Raw genomic sequence first — 20,883 nt, 5'->3', positions numbered from 1 at the left:
GCGCGCTCTGTCAGTAGAACGCTTAAGCGCGAGGAAGAAGGAGCTCTCATGTAACGGTCTCCGTACAATACAACTTGCTTACATTTTGCGCTAGATGCATATATATAACGAATTTGAAAATACCGTGAATCAATTGGACACAAGGGCGGAGAATCGAATTTGAGGGGGATGGACTTCATTCGTTATTTTTGGGTCATACCCCCGAGCACAGACTGCGTGTTCAGATAGTATTTACTGTGGATGACGGTTTATGGGATTTTTTATTAAATATTTCCAACCAGTTGTAGGCTAACTGCTTTGGGTGAGTTGCTCATTTGTTTTTCATTTCAGAAATGGCCGAATGGCGAAAGACTGTCAATGAAATGCTATTGCTGTATTCATCACCTAATGTGAAATAGAACAACTAATCCCGTCCGTAATCTATAGCCTTTAATGTGTGAAATTGTAATCAATGAACTTATTATTTATGCCGTTTTGCATGTATTACATCCGTTTTCAGAGCCAAAATGTTTGTTATTTAACAGTAAGTAGCCTATAGGTATTGCATGTTAAAATATAAAAATCAATTAAATTTGCTGATTTTATTGTGATTTAATCTTATAGTTAAATTGTAAATATAATTAAAATATTAACAATTTAGTTATTTATTAGCAATAAATATAGCCGTAACTCGGCCTAAAAAGACTAAATTAAATTTGGTTTAATTAATTCTAAGAAAAGGGGAGAATTAAGCTACATTATGCCTTCTCAAAATGTACCATCATTACATACAACAAATGGTTCTAAATAAGAAAGGCACGCACAACTTTGTCACGTTAGTTGTCACGCAAGGGCTCGTGCTCCGCCTGAAACCTTTTGCCCCCAGAATTGTCCCCAAGTAGTCCCAGTGACATAGATCTGAAGCTCAGCGTTAGTGACGCGATGACAGTAAAAAGGGCGCCATCTAGTGACAAACTTTCACTCAAAATACGGCAAAAATAATTTATTCAATTGTATTAGAATGGGATACAATACGAACACGTTTCCAACTGTTCACACAAATACCGCATGCCTTTTTTTACACACACCACAGCACACACCAATAGCAACACAGCTAGACAGGAGATAGAGAAGTCAGTACTAGTCATCCAGCAGGTAGTTGGGGTTGACCACTAGTAAGGAGTCCTCTTCTGTCCTAGGCTCCTCCCCCTCTCCCCTAACCTGCTTCAGGCCTGTCTTGGTCAACTCAATTATGATGTGATCCTGCAATTTAAAAAGATGTTCTCAATGTTGTATCTGGAACTAGTATTTCAGCATATGTTCAGTCACTGTTAATGCCTGCCGAATTAATCATTTGCTCCACCTACAACAAGCCCTATTTGTAAATCTATTTAAGAAAAAAATCATTCCGGCTAAACAAATTATACAAAGTTGTAAGTTTCCAAATGTTTTCATTTGCCTCCTGCTTATCTACTCACTGAGCCGTTGTCAGTGCTCTGTCCTGAGAGGAGAGGGATGACCTATGTAGTGGATGAGAGGAGAGGGATGACCTACGTAGTGGATGAGGGGAGAGGGATGACCTACGTAGTGGATGAGAGGAGAGGGATGACCTACGTAGTGGATGAGGGTAGAGGGATGACCTACGTAGTGGATGAGGGGAGAGGGATGACCTACGTAGTGGATGAGAGGAGAGGGATGACCTACGTAGTGGATGAGAGGAGAGGGATGACCTACGTAGTGGATGACCTACGTAGTGGATGAGAGGAGAGGGATGACCTACGTAGTGGATGAGAGGAGAGGGATGACCTACGTAGTGGATGACCTACGTAGTGGATGAGAGGAGAGGGATGACCTACGTAGTGGATGAGAGGAGAGGGATGACCTACGTAGTGGATGACCTACGTAGTGGATGAGAGGAGAGGGATGACCTACGTAGTGGATGAGAGGAGAGGGATGACCTACGTAGTGGATGACCTACGTAGTGGATGAGAGGAGAGGGATGACCTACGTAGTGGATGAGAGGAGAGGGATGACCTACGTAGTGGATGACCTACGTAGTGGATGAGAGGAGAGGGATGACCTATGTAGTGGATGAGAGGAGAGGGATGACCTACATAGTGGATGAGCCGGTGAAGAACCTTCTCAATCAGGCTCTTCTTGGCTATGAGCTCTGCCTCAGTATCAATCTCTCCCTCCATCTCCTGCAGGTACCAGTTGATCAGCTCGCTCTTCCTCAGAGAGCCCTCCTCATCCACTGCCAGGCAGACACACAGGTATTTCTTTGTTGAAGCCAGAGGGGAATGTCAATTTTGGTCCATAAACAAACCAAGTGAAAATGAATTAACCCCAAACCCTTCAATTAAATAATCAATTAAAAAAAATTACATCTGAATTCCATGCCTTGGTCATTTGATTATGAGAACGATATGATTCGCCTGAGGTATATACTTGTGTGTACTTTATATAGATACATGGGCATGTTCATGAACACATCAATATGCTCTAATGAAAACGTTTGAAAGAAATTCTACTGAGATATCCGATGACAAGTGTCTTTGACAGGACTATACTCTTTCAGATGTGTCTTACTGTCTTCAAACTTCTGCATGTGGAGGACCAGGAGGTTGGAGATTCTTCTGTACTCGGAGAAGGTCATCTTGAAAGCCGGCTGGGCGGCGGCAACGCTCTTCTCTGACCGGATTGGCTGCTGGTCTACATCCACAGCCTTTCCAGGGTGACCATTGGTCCCCTCGGTTCCACTGGTCCCATTGGTTCCCTGTGACTCTGCCCCCAGCATGTCGTGATCTAAAACACGTTCAGGGTGGGAAGGGGCAGTCTACAGAACACAATCTCTATATAGTATATTTAATTACAGATGTCTGAATATATTGTATTTCGAGTCAATACGATATATACACCCAACACTGTATAGAGAGGCGAGTGCACTACTTGATGCTATGAACCACAGAGGTAGTTGTAAGTGTCCGTTAGCACAGTGTCTGACCAGTGATGTCCTGTGAGTCCGGCTGGTCCTGGTCAAAGCTGATGTCGGGAGAGTCCACCCGGATGATGGACTTATTCAACAGACGGAACGCCTCCTTCACATGCTTGGGGTGCACCTGAGAAGGAGAGCAACAGATATGTTTTTCTAACCATCAGAACTTTTCTATCAAAAGCTATGAACTGGTTTAGACCGGTCTGAACAGGAGTGACGGTGAAAGTCAGGTGGCTGAGCGGTTAGGGAATTGGGCTTGTAATCCAAAGGTTTCTGGTTCGATTCCTGGCCAAATGACGTTGCGTCCTTGGGCAAGGCACTTCACCCTACATGCCACGGTGGGAATGTCCCTGTACTTCCTGTAAGTCGCTCTGGATAAGAGCGTCTGCTAAATATAAAACATATGAAAGCGTAGGGGCGTGAGGGAGACACCTCGTCGGAGCAGTAGAGGCGTGCCATGGCTTCTGACAGTCTGAGCATGCTCTCCAGCTGGCGGACTGTGATTCGCCAGGATGACTTGGAGCTCCCGGCGTCCCTCTGGCGTAGACGCTTGTATTGGTCCACCACAAACTCCTTGGCCTCATGGGTAATCTGGGGGTCAGAGGTCAAACACACACACAGGTCCACAAAGATCATCTTTTATCCATACACAATAACTAAGATAAAAGTTTGTGCCGACAAGTTGTCTACAGATCAGCGTGATGCATAACCAGGTGAATACAACTACGCCCTCACTAATAATTTTCGGTTGTCCCGGAAACACTGCAGTTGAGTTAGCAGGGCGTAAGTGGTGTGTTGCTGGAGGTCCTGACCTTAGGCTGGAACTGCCGAGCGAACAGGATGTATCTCTGGATCTCGTCAGTTTCGTATACTCTCTGCACCGACTCTATGTTCCTGCAGTGGAGGTCAACGATGCGCCTGGCGATGGCATAGTCCGTCACCTGGACACACACACACACACAATTCACCATTAAAAATAACAGAAATCATATTTTAAATTTGAGCAGCCTGAATTTTGTTCCATTTGAATTAATGAAACTTGAATGTTTTTTTATTTGTTTTTGTATTTTTTATTTTGGGGATCTGAATTTTACTGTTAGAATTTAAGCTACCTACATTTCCGAACCTTGAATTTTTGGATCTGAATATTATTTTTACATTAGTATTTCAATTTAAAAGAGGGGAATTAAAAGCAACAAATTCAGTGGTGTTAAAATTTCAATATTAAAGTATCGTAAACATTCAAAACATTAAGTCACTGATTTACTTCAATAGGAAGGTGAAAAGTTGCTAAATCTAGCGACATTGTGGCCAAGTTGGCCACACATTAACCGATAGGAGCCTTTTAACCGGTAAACATTGGGTATACGGTAACCCGGTGGAGCATCCCTAACAGTGAGAGCACCTCGTTACACTCGTCCACCAGGATGAAGAAGAGATCGAAGCGGGACATGATGGGGGCGGACATGTTGACATTCTGTTTGAGGGACTTGGAGCGGTTGTACCTGCCGTCGATAGGGTTGGCAGCAGCCAGGATGGAGGTGCGGGCATTCAACGTTGCCTGACAACACACAGGTGAGGTTCACAAACAGGGAAACGAGCTTTAGAACAGTCACAGTATAATGTAGAGTGACAGAACCATTGCAAACTGTAAATAAATAAGCCTGTAGCTATATGAGGGGTGCATGTGTGTGTGTGTGTGTGTGTGTGTGTGTGTGTGTACACAGTACCTTCACTCCAGCCTTGGTGATGGAGATAGTCTGCTGCTCCATTGCTTCATGAATTGCCACCTGGTCCTTCAGATCCATCTTATCAAACTCATCTATACAACACACTCCCTGGGACACGGTGCACACAAACACGCGGTGTCAGACCCAAATTATTCCTAGATAAGAGTTTCAGCTCTACTTATAAAGTAGTATAGTAAATATATAGTATTATCATCAGATTCTAAACTAAATTCATGGGAAGGTGATCTACAAAGGGAAATTACCAATGAAGAGTGGATTGTTGCATGCAAGAATGCTCAGTCTCAAACTGCCAATACAAGGTTAAAATTGCTGCAATACAACTGGTTAATGAGAGTATATATTACACCAGAAAAACTAAACAAATTTAATCCCAATATTCCAGATTTGTGCACAAGATGTGGGGACGACAAGGGAACACTTATTCATTGTATATGGAAGTGCCCGAGAATAATTGAATTCTGGAATGAAGTTGGAAAGATAATTCAGGACATTCTATCAATCCAAATAATAATAGAACCTTAACTTTTTATTCTAGGCATCTATCCAAAGAAACATAATATAAGTAGTGGAAAACAGAATTTTGTAAACATTTGCCTATTACAGGCCAAAAGATTGATTGCATTAACATGGAAAAGCAATGGGAGACCAAGTATTAGACAATGGTTCAAAGAAATGTCATTATGTCTGCCTCTAGAAAAAATTACTTATACACTCAGGGACGAACAAGAGAAGTTTAAAGTAATATGGGGCCCATTCATTAACTACATCAGGGACAATGATCTCTCTCAGATGCTCGATGAAGTGGAGGAGGGATAAGTACAACTTCTGCTTTTGAGGTTATGTAGTACCCGCAGAGGATAATAAATGCATTATAATGTACCTACTTTTTTTTTTCTTTTTTCTTTTTTCTTTATTTTCATTTGAATATCCTTTTTAAAATGTAATATTTCTGTTAACTTATTATTTATCTAAGCATTTATATATGGGTGTATGTGTATGCGTACATTTACATACTTTTTCTCATAATGTAATATGTCGGTATCCATGTATGCGTATATGTATATTATTTTTATATATGTATTGTTATTTATACTTTACATTGTACTATTTTATTTTATTCTATTAAGTCTGTTTTTGGTGTTTTTTTCTTTTCTTTTGCCAAAAAAATTAAAACTCAATAAATACATTTTTCAAAAAAATAAAAAAAAATAAATAAATATATATAGTGTTATTTTGCATACAGTAGCAGTACAAAAATAATCTTTCCATGTGGTGACCTGCTGAACCTCTGATATCAAATACATGGAGTGGGAACTAAACACAGAACACACATGTGGCGTTGAGCACCAAGGCCAGCCTACAGGTCAGTGACCCGTCTTACGTTGTCGGCCAGCATGAGGGCTCCCGCCTCGATGACAAACTCATGGGACTCCTCGTCTCTGACCACAGCGGCAGTCAGTCCAGCGGCACTGCTGCCCTTCCCACTGGTGTACACCGCCCGGGGGGCAAAGTCCTCCACGTGCCTGAGGGGTACGACGGGACACACACACACATTCCATCTTCACAGGTATATACAATAATGTAACCTTCAGCATAGTAGCAACACCGATCCAGTCGTTCACAATATGAATGTGGTTGTGTGGTGGTGTGTGGGGTCCTGTGGGTGGAGCAGTACTTGAGGAACTGGCTCTTGGAGGTGCTGGGGTCTCCCACAATGCACACGTTCACGTCCCCCCTCAGAGACGTGCCCTCCATGGTCGTCTTGCCGACGCCGCCAAAGAGCATCAGGAGGATGCCGCGCTTGATCTCGTCGTTACCTGGAATCACACACACACACACACGCCATGAGGAGGAGGAGCTTCAAAACCCTTCCCAACATACATGTTTCATTAACACTGATAAAACTAAAACGGTTCTCTGTTACGGCTGGGGACAGACAGTGGTGGTGGGTGAGGGAGCGGGGGGTGAGGAGGTGGTGGGGAGGTGGAGAGTGAGGGAGTAGCAGGGTGGGTGCTGTGGGGGAGGTGGAGAGTGAGGGGGTAGCAGGGTGGGTGCTGTGGGGGAGGTGGAGAGTGAGGGGGTAGCAGGGTGGGTGCTGTGGGGGAGGTGGAGAGTGAGGGGGTAGCAGGGTGGGTGGTGTGGGGGAGGTGGAGAGTGAGGGGGTAGCAGGGTGGGTGGTGTGGGGGAGGTGGAAAGTGAGGGGGTAGCAGGGTGGGTGCTGTGGGGGAGGCTGACTGACCGTGGATGGTGGGAAAGAGGCTGCTGCAGAGGTTGTGGTAGAGGTTCTTGTCCTGGCTCATCTCAAACACCTTCTCCCACTCCTGGACGGTCATCTGGTTCTTGACGCTCTCCGCTGTCTGGTCCTCCTGTCGTAGCTCTTTCCCCCCGAACTGGGTCAAGGGGTCAGAGGTCATGGGGTCAGAGGGCATGGCCTTACACCCACTTCATAACTGCATCTCACCAAAACAAACACGGCTGTTTCTGTTCGGTGGCTGGCACCAACCACTGCAATACTGTTAGAACTGCGCACTTTGAGCACCTGTTAACCTCTTGTACATGTTTTGTGTGCAGGATTTGCACATTACTTTGGATAAAAGCTGAACTAAAGCTGTACTTTGGATAAAAACTGTTAACTAATGTGGACAATCTCCTGGGCTTAATATGAGCTGTGGGCTGGGGCCCTGCATGAGGGAACCATGGACAGACCCTGGGGTTTGTGGGGGCCACGTAGCAGGCCAGGAAGGCCAGTTTGTAGGACAGATCGCGGACCCCCAGAGCCTTCAGACCCTGGATGCCCTCCGCCTGGAAGCCCTCTCTCCCGGTCACTCTGCTGCTGGTTTCTGACCTGGTGCCTGGGGAGAGTGGAGGATGGACACTGGTTTCTCTCACACAGCAAGAGCAGGGTAGGGCCTGGTCTTTGGAAGCAAATCAGTGACATGTTTTGAATTTCAAAAAGGCATTGAATACTTCATATTAATTTTAAAGCCACTGAATTTGTTGGTTTTCCATTCACCTCTAAAATTGAAATTTTGGAAGGCCCCTCTCATTCAGGTGTTGCTGTAGGCAGTCATACATGCAGATCATACAATCACAGCCTGGGGTCTGAGTAGAGAGGTCCAGTCGAACGTATCCCGGATGTTGCAATATTTTTGGTTCAAATATTTGGGATCTGAATTTCACCCTTCGAATTTATGTATTTTTGGAATCGGAATTTTACTGTATAATTTGAGCAACCTGAATTTCTGAACCTTGAATTTTGGGATCAGATTTTTGTTTAATTTTTTACCTTGAAATAAATGTACATTTCTATTTTAAAGAAGTGAATTCAAAACCAAAACATTTGCTGGTGTTTAAATTTCAATATCAAGTCCTCAATGCCTTTTCAAATTCAAAACATGATGTCCCTGATTTGCCTCCATAGCTACTGGCCTGTTACTGGTGGGTGTCAAATGTGTGGTCTGGATAAAGATTCTACATGTGCCCCGTATATCAATTAAGTGGTTTGAATACTCAAGAATGAAATACTCCATCCGACCAGGTGATCTCTAATTTGACACAATTACACAGGTGCAAAACACATCATGACTGGAACAATGAGCGCCATGCGGCGACCTGGGAGAAACTAAAGGTTGTAAATGTTGACCAGTGACCTGCGATGGCGAGAACAGAGACGTCAGGGACGACGATGAGAGTGCCTGCGAAGTCACAGCGGTCTCCGGCCTGGGCACTCTCCACAGCCTCAGCCCTCAGGACCACCTCCACACTGCGGGGGATGCTGCCCCGGGGCAGCTCCGCCTGGGTCTCCTGGATACGCACCTGAGGGCAGGAGGGGCAGGAGGGGGCGGGTGGGGGTAGGATGGGGCAGGAGGGGGCGAGAGGGGCAGGATGGGGCGGGTGGGGGCAGGAGGGGGCGGGAGGGGGCGGGTGGGGGCGGGTGGGGGCGGGTGGGGGCGGGAGGGGGCAGGATGGGCAGGAGGGGGTGGGAGGGGGCGGGAGGGGGCAGGTGGGGTTACACACACAGGGAGAGCCACCGGAGAGAGGGAGTTAACAGACATGAAATCATATGAATCAACATAGAGGCAATTTTAAGGGACATCATATAAATAGGGGTACAATACACGGTGTTGTGCAAAGGTCTTAGTCCAGAAGTACATAGTTCTACCATCAATAAACTGTTAGAACTATGTACTTCTGATCCTTGATCTTCTGTGGTATTCTCTATGCACCGTCCATTTGTATGTCACTTTAGATATGTCTGGATGTACAATGAATGCTAGTTATAGATAAAACATCTGCTAAATGAATAAACGTAAAAGTATAAAAGTAAATGTACCTTCTGGAAGTCCACAAACCGAGACTTGTTTGTGTCCAACATAAACCTCATACGGTTGGAGCAAACAGGGTTCTTGCAGATTGACGGTTGTGTATACTTGAACTGCTGCTCCACGTCTTTGACGACTGACTGGCAGTCCAGACAACGGAAGGTACCGCTCACCAGCTCAGGGTGGACTGGGTGGGTGCGCACCACCTGACCGCTAATCCGGAGGAGGGTTCCGATACGGGCCGAGGAGAGCTCTCGGATCCTGAGTGAAAGCAGTGAGGATAGGAGGATGAGGAGATCCCTTTAGAGGCCGACTTCATCATGCTACTATGCGCACACCTGAACTGACAACTTCGTAGCCTACACGATAATACTGCATTACTGACAAATAGCGCTAACAATAACAGTGGGCTGAGTGCAATACTGTAGGCCTTACTTCTGTTTGAAGGGGAAATCTGAGAAGGCCACATAAAACTCTTTGCTGGGTGGGATGTTGCCATGATCTCGAGCAAAGTGGCGTACGGCTCTGCACAGGTATGGATAAACTCTGGGGAATAAAAGACGTTAAAAAGGTGTTCATTTCAAAGTGATAATAAATAATAAAACATATTGCGCAACCTGGGAATCATTGGGGTCAGCTTCATATATTGTAGACACTAATCCCCCCAACAAATTGATGGCAATTTGCAAATGCAATAGGGCAGGTTGTGCTTAAAAGAAATATCAGATATCCATAAATCTAAGGCCAGGATGTCGTTTACACGCTAGACCTAATCATACTAACCGATAATAATCCTCCTGAATGGTGGTGGCCAGCTGTTGGTTGAAGTGCTCGATGTTGGTGAAGTTAACGACCAGCGTGTTCCTTTCAGGCCGAATCAGCTCCTCAGCGTCAGGTACATACAGAAGCTCGCCGTTTGGATTCTGAAACCTGTGCGAAAGAATTGTACACTTCTGCTGTTCTGCGCAGTGGTTTGGCTACAACAGGCTACGGCGAGTTGTTTAATGGTCTTAAGAGTTCCCCGTTTAACTCTTTTCGACAACTTACTCTTCCAGGAATTCGAGAAATAATTTTTGACATTTCTCCGCGAGGCCGTCTTTCACTTGCACTCCCGATCCGCTGTTCTCAACCGAGGGTTCCATCACTTAACATCAGACCACTGTTTCCACAGTGAGCGGTTTACCTCCTGTTGCAAAAATCGCCTACCAGGTATGATTGCACACCTGTCACATAAGCAGTCACCCTCGAGTGATTACTAAACCCGCCTATATATGGACAGAATTGGGTAATGAGGTAATTCCCCTCTTAAGAAATGAAGAAAATCAGAGAGCATACAGAAACCTTTAATTTTTATTTACCACACATTTAAAAAAAGGTGAAGCACACTATACAAATGTTTTTTTTCTTTCTGGAAGCAAATAATGATGCAGATTACACTTTCTTCTACAGGCCTTTATTCAAACACACAGATTTGCTCTGTCAGTGCAGCTAAAATCGACTTCCTCATTCTCGTTTTCTAATATTTTTGAATATAACATAACCTTCTTCATGGTGCTACTACCAGGTGAAACAGCAGCTAGCTTCATATCATCATAAACTGATTGTGACATCATGTTTTGTCTTTATGCTTTAAATGCAGATAGGCAGTAGCATGCAACCAGTACTCTGTGCGTGTGCGTTCTTTAGATTGGGGCTTTTTTTCTGTCATGTTTTAACTTTTGCAAGGTAAAGGTGAACGTTTGAGGTCTCTGACTGTCCATATTTACATATCAAAATGTTATCTTGTCAATCCTGAGCGATTCCGATGGGATCTTCCGACACTTGCGACAAGCAGCCAATCCTCGTTCTCCGAGATTTAAAAGGGAAGTCAAGCTCAGCAAACCATCTCTATGATGTCGATACCCAGGACTCCTTTGTCTCTCTGTTTGCGAGCGTGTGTTCGGTTCCTCCTCTGGCGTTTGCGCTCCCGACAACATCGGTCAAATGTCAAAAGGAATGATGTTTGACTCAAGAGACATCTTAACGAAAAATGACAAAAAAAAGACAAGAAAAATGGAGTGGGGTGTAGAAGAAGGGTGAAGATGTTGTTTGTTTTAAGCCAGGTAGCTGTAGGTGTCTTTCTCTCCATCTACACGCTCCAGATACTCCTTCTCAATCAGGATGTCGATACATTTCTGAAAGACACAAACAAAGGATGTTTCTTGTTGATGTTTTTTAAAAGCTTGGCAGAAGCTGATGAGTTATTTAGTGGTTATAATGAGAGGCTCTGATTCAGATGGTATGGGTTGATCTACAGGGGTTTACTGTGGTCGTGTACTGTGGTCATGTACAGGGGTCGTCTAGTGTGGTCGTCTACTGTGGTGGGGTGGCCTGTGGTGGTCTGGGGTGGTCTGTGGTGGTCTGTGGTGGTCTGGGGTGGTCTGTGGTGGTCTGTGGTGGTCTGGTCTGTGCCTGTGGTGGGGTGGTCTGTGGTGGGGTGGTCTGTGGTGGGGTGGTCTGGGGTGGGGTGGTCTGTGGTGGGGTTGTCTGTGGTGGGGTGGTCTGTGGTGGGGTGGTCTGGGGTGGTCTGTGGTGGTCTGTGGTGGTCTGGGGTGGGGTGGTCTGGGGTGGTCTGTGGTGGGGTGGTCTGGGGTGGGGTGGTCTGTGGTGGGGTGGTCTGTGGTGGGGTGGTCTGTGGTGGGGTGGTCTGTGGTGGGGTGGTCTGTGGTGGTCTGGGGTGGTCTGTGGTGGTCTGGTCTGTGCCTGTGGTGGGGTGGTCTGTGGTGGTCTGTGGTGGGGGGGTCTGTGGTGGTCTGGGGTGGGGTGGTCTGTGGTGGTCTGGGATGGTCTGGGATGGTCTGTGGTGGTCTGGTCTGTGCCTGTGGTGGGGTGGTCTGTGGTGGTCTGTGGTGGTCTGTGGTGGTCTGGGGTGGGGTGGTCTGGGATGGTCTGTGGTGGTCTGTGGTGATCTGGTCTGTGCCTGTGGTGGGGTGGTCTGTGGTGGGGTGGTCTGGTCTGTGCCTGTGGTGGGGTGGTCTGGGGTGGGGTGGTCTGGGGTGGTCTGTGGTGGTCTGTGGTGGGGTGGTCTGTGGTGAGGTGGTCTGTGGTGGGGTGGTCTGGGGTGGTCTGTGGTGGTCTGGGGTGGGGTGGTACCTTGATGACGGGGACTCGAGGTTTGAACCTGGAGGAGAGCTGGTTGAGGACCTCAGCCAGGAGCTGCTGGTGTTTCAGCACCTTCCTCATCTTCATGATCCTCACAATAGCAGCCTGCAGAGAAGGGCGGGGTTTCAAGAGAGGCTGATGGGGAGGTGACCGATGGGCAAGACTGCATTTTTCACTTGTCAACAAAAATGGTCTCCACACAGTGCAGGCTTGAGACCGGTCGTAACACACGGTGACACAGGTCCAAAGGGAGTTGATGGGTAAGATTGCAATTGATGACACTTATTTTATGGGTCTGCATAGACTCCAAGCAGACCCTGGCAAACACAGGCCGGAACGTCGGACATCACAGAGTAGGAAGGGTACCGCGGGGGTGAAGAGCAGTACCTGTATTAACAACTTCCTGTCCTCCTCAATGTTCTTGTGAGTCGTTTCCTGTTCCTGTTTCTGCTCTGTCTTCATTGGCACGTTGATATTCACCCGCAGTTTCTTGCTGCAAACACACAAAATCAACCGAAGTCACTAAACTACTACAGTAATCACAACATAGAGAGCGTAACATGGACTCTGAAGACCTGTTTGAGGCCAACACCACCAACCAGAAGTTTGAATTTCTCAAAGCTACAGTTTGTCCACAGAACTACAGTTTGTAAGTAAGAGTAGCTAAAGCTAGCTGTTCCAGCTACTGTGGGTCATGGGTGTAACTCCACCTCTAGGTGACTGCAGTGGCCGTGTCTGCTCACTCACTTCTTGTATCCGAGGAAGAGTTTTATTAGCGTGTCAGGTTTGAACTCCACCTCGTCCACGTTGGCGTTCTCGTCCTCGAGCACCTGGAGGAGGAAGGAGGCGGAGTCAGGAAGCGGAGTCAGCTGGAAACCCAGACAGAGGTCTGGATGGCGGAGTGCCAAGCTGCCTACTACTACTACTACTACTGCTTCACACGGTGACAGGCCATAATCATAGTCAGAATAGTTAGAATCATAGTTATCTGAATATCAGTCAGAGGCAGTCAGCTCAGCCGTGCTCCAGTGTAGAAGGACCCTGGGACAAACTGAACAGTTTCAGGACTTGAGGTATCCAATACCTCAATACCTGAGATTCAATGTACTCACCAGTAGTTTGGACTTCAACAGGATCTGTAGAACCTGCACCAATATGTCCTGGATGATGGAAAAAGCCACACCGTCAGCCCTCCCAGGCACAACAACAAGATGCTTCAATCCCATCAGTAAAGCTGGTAGAGCGTGTGACTGCAGATCAAGAGGTTGCAGGTTGAAAGTGCGGAGTAGAAGGTCAGGCTGCCACTCACTATCTTGATCTGTGTGCTGTCAGTGAGCTGCTGGACGGTGTACAGGTCCTCAGTGTTGTACTGCAGCAGGATGGCCATCTGGAACGTGGACGCCTGGGGGACAAACAGCAACACAACGGAACCATGTTACCTGGTAGAACAGGGGAACTGAGTGGATCAGGTCAGAGCGCGGTAGAACATGGTAGAACAGGGGAACTGAGTGTATCAGGTCAGAGCACGGTAGAACATGATGGATCATCTGAGAGTGATGACCCCCTGAGGGAGGGGGGGCTGTGTACCTGCAGGGTGTATCTGTTCTTGAAACAGTTGGTGACCAGCTCTCCTTTGGACAGGTGGTAGAGCCAGGTGAGCTTGCGGCCGCTGTGTCTGCTGGCGTAGAAGGCTGTGAACCGCTGGTAGCTCCGCTCCAACTGGAGACAGGAGGAGAGGGAGAGGGACATGGATGAGGAGGGGTGACGGATGGGAAGGTCCATATCAGAATGATTGTGATTTTGAGTTCATTGTAGTGTGTGTGTGAGTGAGTGTGTGTGTTGGTTCTTTGTATATTGTGTGTTTGGGGGGGTAAGAGAAGGTACTGGTGTGACCTCTAACCTCAGAGGGCAGGGCGAACGTACAGGACTGCTGGAACGGCCAGGACCCTGAGCTGAGCACCTGGATACTGAAGTCCACTGTGACACACACACACACGCTCAGGGTTATGAGTCTGGTTCCAGCAGGTTCTGGGGTGATGAGCCCCCCCCCCTCTCCCCTTCCCTCCCTGGTGTCTCAGTCAGGGGAACTACTCACAGTCCAGGGGCTCAGAGTTGGTGAGGTGCTTCTTGAACTGCTCGTTCAGGTCTTTGCTAACTCCTATGTCCTGGAACATTCTCTGGAGCTTAGAGGTGTACTCAAAGCCACATGCTTGCTGTTGGGCGGAAGATCAGATGGATTACTGAACAAAATGGTGCCAAAGAAAATGCAACATATTAGCTATAAAGCTATATACCATATAGCTATATCTACTGTATACATAATCATCTCTGAAGATGGGTACCTTTAGTTTGGAGATCATGCTGGCCTCGGCATCGTCACTGGCACTGTTCTGGTGGACTAACCGCTTGGCCAGCATCTTGGCATAGAACTTCTGGAACACGTCCTTGTCCTCGATGTATTTGAAGACCACCATCTGAGGGGAGGAGTGAAGAACGATGAGAGAGGAGTCAAGAGGGAGGGGTCTGGAATGTTGAGAGGGTCTGAAAGGAGGACTCTAGAATGTTGAGAAGGACTGCTGGATGTGATGAATGAGATGCAGCTGTCAACAGCCAGAGTCACAACTCACCACTTGGTTGAGTGTGTCTTCTAATTCAGCCTCCTCTGGGTTCTTAGAGCTGGGGAGAGGGAGAGAAGGAGAGAGGGAGGTAGAGTGAGGGAGAGAGAGGTATAGGGAGGGAGAGAGAGGGAGAGAGAGGTAGAGGGAGAGGGAGGTAGAGGGAGGGAGAGAGAGAAGGAGAGAGAGATAGAGGGAGGGAGAGAGAGGGAGAGAGAGGTAGAGGGAGGGAGAGAGAGAAGTAGAGAGAGATAGAGGGAGGGAGAGAGAGGGAGAGAGAGGTAGAGGGAGGGAGAGAGAGGGAGGTAGAGGGAGGGAGGGAGAGAGAAGGAGAGAGGAGAGGGAGAGAAAGGGAAGGAAAGAGAGGGAGAGAGAGGGCGGGAGAGGGAAGGAAAGAGAGGGAAAGAGGGAGTCAGTATGTACCCTCTCAGGCGGCACAGCAACATGAGCAACCTGTGATGTGAGAGCAATACTGGACAAACGTGACCCAACAGACAGACCTCTTCTTCAGCAGCGAGTCACAGTATCTGGCCAGCAGCTCTGGAGACTTGCTGGAGGACTGCACCATCTTGGTCACAGCATTGTTGTTGATGAAACGACCGCACGCCTGTAGAGAGAGAGAGAGAGCTGCTGAATGATACAAGCCGCTGAGTTGGTTATACTGGCGGTGGCCGTAGTCGTCGTTCTAAGATATAGGGCAGCATCTACACTAGGGATGCGCATAAGTAACTGTGTAACCGTTAACCGACAATACGAATATTTACCGATTAACACTACCGGTTAAACAACACACGACAATGTCCCTGATTGAGCAACTATTCAACAAAATCTAGCGACAAAATCTAGGTCTCGTATTCAATGTGTTTTTGTTTTGTTCATCTGTCTTGCTTTGTTGTTGTTTATGCTGCTATTTACAAATAAACCCCTTGTGGACCCAAAAAATATTAGTTGTATTGTTTGAAAAATATATATATATGGGCCACACACTAAATGTATTATCTTGTCAGTTAACGGTTAATGGTCGTTAACATGCTTCGTTTATCAGTCTTTCTTTGTTGCAAAATAAGCATCCCTAATCCACACGAGCGTGCGTGCACAGCACACCTTGTCCAGAGCAGCGACAAAACCAGCGTCGTTGTTGAAGGCAGACATGACAAGGGCGTTGTACTTCTTGTGAACATCCAGGATGGTCTGGACGTACATCTTGGGATCCTGCACAGAACCACAGAAGAAGACGGTAAGCAGGAAACAATAGCCTTGTTTCTAGAACATTCAGCAGAGAGCAGCCTAAACACACTACAGGTAAAGAGAACTAAGTGTGTCATGAAAGAGAAGTGCAATGTATGTTGCGCTTAAAATAAAGCAATGCACAGGGGTAATTGGAACCCGCAACCTCTCGATCGGCAGTCAAACACTCCATCACTGAGATAAGGGCTTACGTTCAGAGCAGCTTCTCCACACTTCTCTATAGCAGCCAGGCCTTGGTTGTAGATGTGCGTTTCCAGAAGCTTCTTCAGCTCCCCTAGGCCGTCCGTGATGCGCGACACCAGGTTGTACATTCGACCGAGGTCTGACGAGACAGGAAAGGAGGAGAGGAGAACGGCAGAGGATGAGAAGAAGGAGACAAGAATTACAGAGGGAGACTAATAAAAGGGAGATTGACAAGCGATGATGGGAGGAGAGCAAAAGAAGGAGAGAGAAAGCTGGAGGGAGGGAGAGAAAGCAAGAGGGAGGGAGAGAGACAGGACGAAAGACAAACGATCAGATCTCTCCCTCCCCACACCTCCCTTCCTGTCCCTACCCTCGTTTTTATCTGCGTCCAGAAGGTTCTGGAACTCCGTGTGGAAGATCTCCAGGTGCTTCTCGATGAGGACCTGCTCACACTTGCGAGCCAGCTCGTCTTGCGTGCTCTCGTGGAGGTAAACCTGCACACGCCTCTGCTCCTCCAGGAGACGAGCCTCGGCCTGCACGCACACACACACACGCACACACGGACACACACACACGGACACACACAGAATGTTAAACCACATGACAATAAGCCTAATTTTAGAAAGCTACTTCCACAAGGCCCATACAGACCTGGACTCAAAGACACAGTTGTGGTTCTGATGCAGGACAGAGGATGAAGGAACAGCACACACACACAAACACACTACCAGGCCCCTGACCCACCTTCTTCATATACTCAGTAACGGGGTTCTGCTGCAGGAACTCAGTGCTCTCTCTGGTGTAAAAGCGCTCCGTGTCGGCAAGGAACTGGGTCTCAAAGTACTCCTTATAGACGGACAGCGTGGGGCCTTTGGCGAAGGCATCGTCCTCGTTCAGACCCAACTCCACTGCAGACAGGAGACATATCGGCACGCACACACACACAAACACAGACCACACACACAGACCACACACACAGACCACACCTCAGTATACATGCTGGTGATCTGACTGAACGATCTCAAGTCAACTGAGGCAGAACGTCTGAGTTGGTACCATAGGACTGGACGACTCCACTGATGAGTCTGGTGTTGATGGTCTCTCCGTTACGCTCCTTCTCTATCAGCTTCAACACAGCGTTTGTGACCTTGGGAGACGGACGAAAGGTCAAAATGTGTGTACGTGTAGAAGTGTCGACGTTTCACGCAAACAAATGAGGGAACGAGGCTGTACGCAGGGATTTTAGATGCCACCAACAAGACTTTCTAGCGATTTATATCGATATTTGCTCACAACTGATTGATAGTGATGCCTATGTTGGCAGGCTGTATGAGAGGTGCTTACTTGTTTGTTCAAAGGTCTAAACAGGCATTCCCTCCAGGTCACCAGGGCAAGCTGTAGAGCAGAGGACAAGGGGGAGGATGCAAGCAGTAAAAGCTATTAGGATTAGACGTTATCAAATCTATTTTATAAACAGAATGATCTAATGCCTATCATAGAGAGCCTCTATGCTCTCTATGCTCCTCTAGCTAATATAAATAACCACTAATGCGAAAAAAAACTAAACAAAAAAAAACATGATTTTCAAATAATCAGAACAACATCAACTGGCTCCACCAACAGGGTATACTTTGTCTGCCATTAATTCAGAATAGTGCGAGTGCGTGTGCGATGGCTCAGACGTACTGAGTAGATTTCGTAGATCCCTTTTCGTCCCTCGTCACACTCGCGGCGGACCCAGTGACGGTTGAGGTAGGCACAGATACCATTGAGTACTTTACTAGAGAACCGGTAGTCTTCCCACTGCTGGGTGTAGAACTTTAACACGCTCTCATCCATCAGGTCTTCCCCGTCCTGGGGAGGAGGTCAAGGACGAGAGGAGAGACAGGGATGGGAAGAGAGGAATGTGAGTCGCAGTGGAGCCAGATAACAGGAAGGATAGGTGGAAGAGAGAATTGAATGTGAGTGTTGAATCAGCATCATTTACATTTATTCATTTAACAGACGCTTTTATCCAAAGCGACTTTTCAAGAGAGAGCTTTACAAAAATGCATAGGTCACTGATCATAACAACGAGATAGCCCCAAACATTGCGGCTAGCCAAAACATGAGCATACATTGCGAAAAAAACATTGTCGTTTAGTCATTGCCTCAATCACTCACTTCTTAAATCCCTCACTCATCGAGCCCACTAACAGTCCTGTCTCAGTTCAAACAGGAAGTAACTCTTCAGTACCTTGAGCAGATTGGTCAGGTAGTTCTTGAGGAACTCCTTGAGTCTCTTGTAGAGCTCCAGACCCACGAACTGAGCCCCTCCAGGGGTGGGGGCCTTCTTGGAAGGCTTGGAGGGTGCAGGCCCCGCCCCCCGGGCCTGGTTGGACTGGTGCACGCTGGTACAGTAGTTATAAACATGTCTGGAGGAGCCGTCATTAAAGGTCACAACAACAGGACACAACACTGGGTGTGGTGCAATTTGCAAGGTAATTATCCACACCAGTTTATGGTTTTAGGTTCAATCCTATTCATTTTAATTTTATAATCATCATTAGCACATGGAGAAAGCAACGGACGCCTCATTGTGGAGATACATATTTTTGCCTTGGCCAATTTTTGTCAAGACACCCCAAACCATCTGTTGCTCCTTGATAGTCATTCACACACACACACACACGTTAGTCAATGATGGTTGCAGACAGTCCCATTCACACACCACTCCTTAGGATGCTCAGGAGCCAGGCTCCAGGGGCTGTGTGCACAAGGATACGTGTAGAGTTCCATGTATCGTGACTTGGCCATGCTCTGCCTGGTGTAGACCTGCTGGATCCCTGCCCGCAAGTCATCCCAGATCTGGTCCAGACCGATCTGCTTCAGCCCGTGGGGGTTCGGGGGCCTGTTGGACGACATGGTCTCCTGGCTGCCTCTCTCTGCTCTGCTGGGACGGGCTCACTCGGGTTCTGGATCTCTCTCGTAGGGGGGGGGGGGGGAAGCCAGGAGTCACTCGTCCATAGGGGGTCGGAGGTAAGAGAGGACGAGCTGATGGGGCGAGAGAGACGGGGTGGGAGGAGTCCTCTCCTCGGAGCGGCAGGTGAGCTTTGGAGGACCCCTGTTCTAAGTGGCGATCAGAAGTGCACCCTGCCTAGAGACCTGAGACACACACACCAAGCAAGCAATCAATTATTGATATACTATATACTCTGTCAATGGTCATTCAGAAGCACAGCAAAGTGCATTGTGACGAGGTGGTGACATAGTCCGCTGCCGTATGTGTTTAGGCTGGGCCTGGTGTCTGATCCGTGCTCAGGTCTCCCGTCAGTCCATAACCAGGACATGACAGCTGGGCCTGACCTTCAGTAGCTACTCCTTAGGAACGGACTCATTCAGTCCTACCCAGTCCAACCCCTCTGCAGTGGAAGGGGGAATATGGCTGACTGGACTGGGTTTTCCTTCACCCTGAAACCTAAACCACCCCTGCTGGCTGGCTGTTCTACTCTTCTCTGCATTTGCTGTCTGTTCAAGCAGGCATGGTGCCAGTGGCAGGTATAACTACAAGGATTGGAGAATTAAGATGAAACGTTGTATTTATGCTGAAAAGGAGCCAACTGACAATCATGTGCACAAATGATTGTTGCCCAATAATCGGGTAAAGGGCTAAGCATATATATGGTTACCGCCATGTCAATAGTTACAAAAACCTTTAGCAATGGGTGAAAAATCCTGTCATAGTTCCACACTTTCATGTAACCATGGAAACAATGTTAAACTGAACTGAAAGAGGAGTGATATGCTTTCAAAAATGGTGTAAGCATTGCTGCTACAATAACAACAGCAAGCAAATGCGGAGGTAAAGTGTGCACACCAGGACACTTGATGACATGTCAACTACGTCAATGGCGAAAATCGTTTAATAGTCTTCAAGATAGCTAAACAGATATGCCCTACAATTCCGGTGACAAGTTAGCTACCAAGGAAAATAGACTGCCCAGCTTGCGAGAGAAGTGAGGCCTGGCTATGTTGTTCAGGCGCAAATATGTTGCTGCTAGCTCGCTATTAGGCAAGCCACGGCAAGCCATCTGTTTGTGTAAGCAGAAGGCCAGTATTTATTTACGTGAAAATAATATATAGACATTCTACAATATAATGGAGACTTGTCCTCGACGTGTAAATCACAACAATATTATACAATACAAGTTATATAAATATGGATATATTTTGGCTACTGAGCTAGCAAACCTGGCTAGCTAGCTAACTCGATGACGTTAACAGCCTACCTAGCTAATGTTAGCGCTCTTACCATCGTCCAACACTGGTCGTTGTAGTCTCCGACTCACAAAACGGTTAAAAAAAATACGCTAAAATATATTTTATATAACCTGAGCAATGAGTTTTAATGTTCACTTTCAAAAACGACCACCGTTTCCTACTAAATTATTTACTTTCCACTGCCACAACAATAGCTGCGGCAGTGCATTCAGATAGCACTTTTCAAGTCTGTTACCTAAATAAATGTCCGATGGAAACTAAGACGAGGGACATTATTCCGGATACACGAAAACGATTCTTAATAACTCCTTATGCTGCTATGCTGTATGAGGAAGGACTATAGATGAACTAGCTGCACGCGTTGTAGGGCAATGGTTCTTTAATGTTTT

The 20,883-nt window shown here is 47.1% G+C and overlaps 2 protein-coding genes and 1 long non-coding RNA gene across 3 annotated transcripts; 1 reads left to right on the top strand and 2 right to left on the bottom strand.

Moving 5' to 3' along the window:
- Positions 1 to 35: 35 nt before the first annotated feature.
- LOC124472725 lies at positions 36 to 3,063 on the top strand. Its single transcript, XR_006956650.1, has 3 exons — positions 36 to 301; positions 2,187 to 2,252; positions 2,558 to 3,063. It is a non-coding gene; the product is annotated as an uncharacterized LOC124472725 (long non-coding RNA).
- mcm6l (MCM6 minichromosome maintenance deficient 6, like) lies at positions 1,120 to 10,189 on the bottom strand. Its single transcript, XM_047027729.1, has 17 exons — positions 10,095 to 10,189; positions 9,831 to 9,977; positions 9,483 to 9,593; positions 9,059 to 9,308; positions 8,376 to 8,541; positions 7,432 to 7,577; positions 6,965 to 7,115; positions 6,401 to 6,542; positions 6,107 to 6,248; positions 4,705 to 4,812; positions 4,380 to 4,535; positions 3,787 to 3,915; positions 3,407 to 3,565; positions 2,984 to 3,098; positions 2,569 to 2,784; positions 2,094 to 2,233; positions 1,120 to 1,242 (listed from the first exon to the last, which is right to left on the bottom strand). Exons 1-17 carry the CDS (start codon positions 10,187 to 10,189, stop codon positions 1,120 to 1,122), a joined length of 2,496 nt encoding a protein of 831 aa, XP_046883685.1.
- A 190-nt stretch (positions 10,190 to 10,379) lies between these two features.
- On the bottom strand, positions 10,380 to 20,731 carry cul1a (cullin 1a). Its single transcript, XM_047028163.1, has 22 exons — positions 20,526 to 20,731; positions 18,999 to 19,378; positions 18,471 to 18,648; positions 17,921 to 18,088; positions 17,579 to 17,629; positions 17,291 to 17,381; positions 16,979 to 17,142; positions 16,605 to 16,767; positions 16,243 to 16,373; positions 15,908 to 16,015; positions 15,304 to 15,410; positions 14,816 to 14,864; positions 14,531 to 14,662; positions 14,284 to 14,401; positions 14,089 to 14,165; positions 13,776 to 13,907; positions 13,498 to 13,590; positions 13,301 to 13,348; positions 12,936 to 13,018; positions 12,576 to 12,681; positions 12,180 to 12,293; positions 10,380 to 11,221 (listed from the first exon to the last, which is right to left on the bottom strand). The coding sequence occupies exons 2-22, from the start codon at positions 19,136 to 19,138 to the stop codon at positions 11,141 to 11,143; spliced, it is 2,334 nt and encodes a 777-aa protein (XP_046884119.1). The 5' UTR covers positions 19,139 to 19,378; positions 20,526 to 20,731; the 3' UTR covers positions 10,380 to 11,140.
- Between the last annotated feature and the right edge of the window lie 152 nt (positions 20,732 to 20,883).

The sequence above is a fragment of the Hypomesus transpacificus genome, chromosome 10, assembly GCF_021917145.1.
Source record: "Hypomesus transpacificus isolate Combined female chromosome 10, fHypTra1, whole genome shotgun sequence".
Taxonomy (NCBI): Eukaryota; Metazoa; Chordata; class Actinopteri; order Osmeriformes; family Osmeridae; genus Hypomesus; species Hypomesus transpacificus.
Note: the sequence above shows the minus strand (reverse complement) of the source record. Positions and strands in the feature narration are given on the sequence as shown.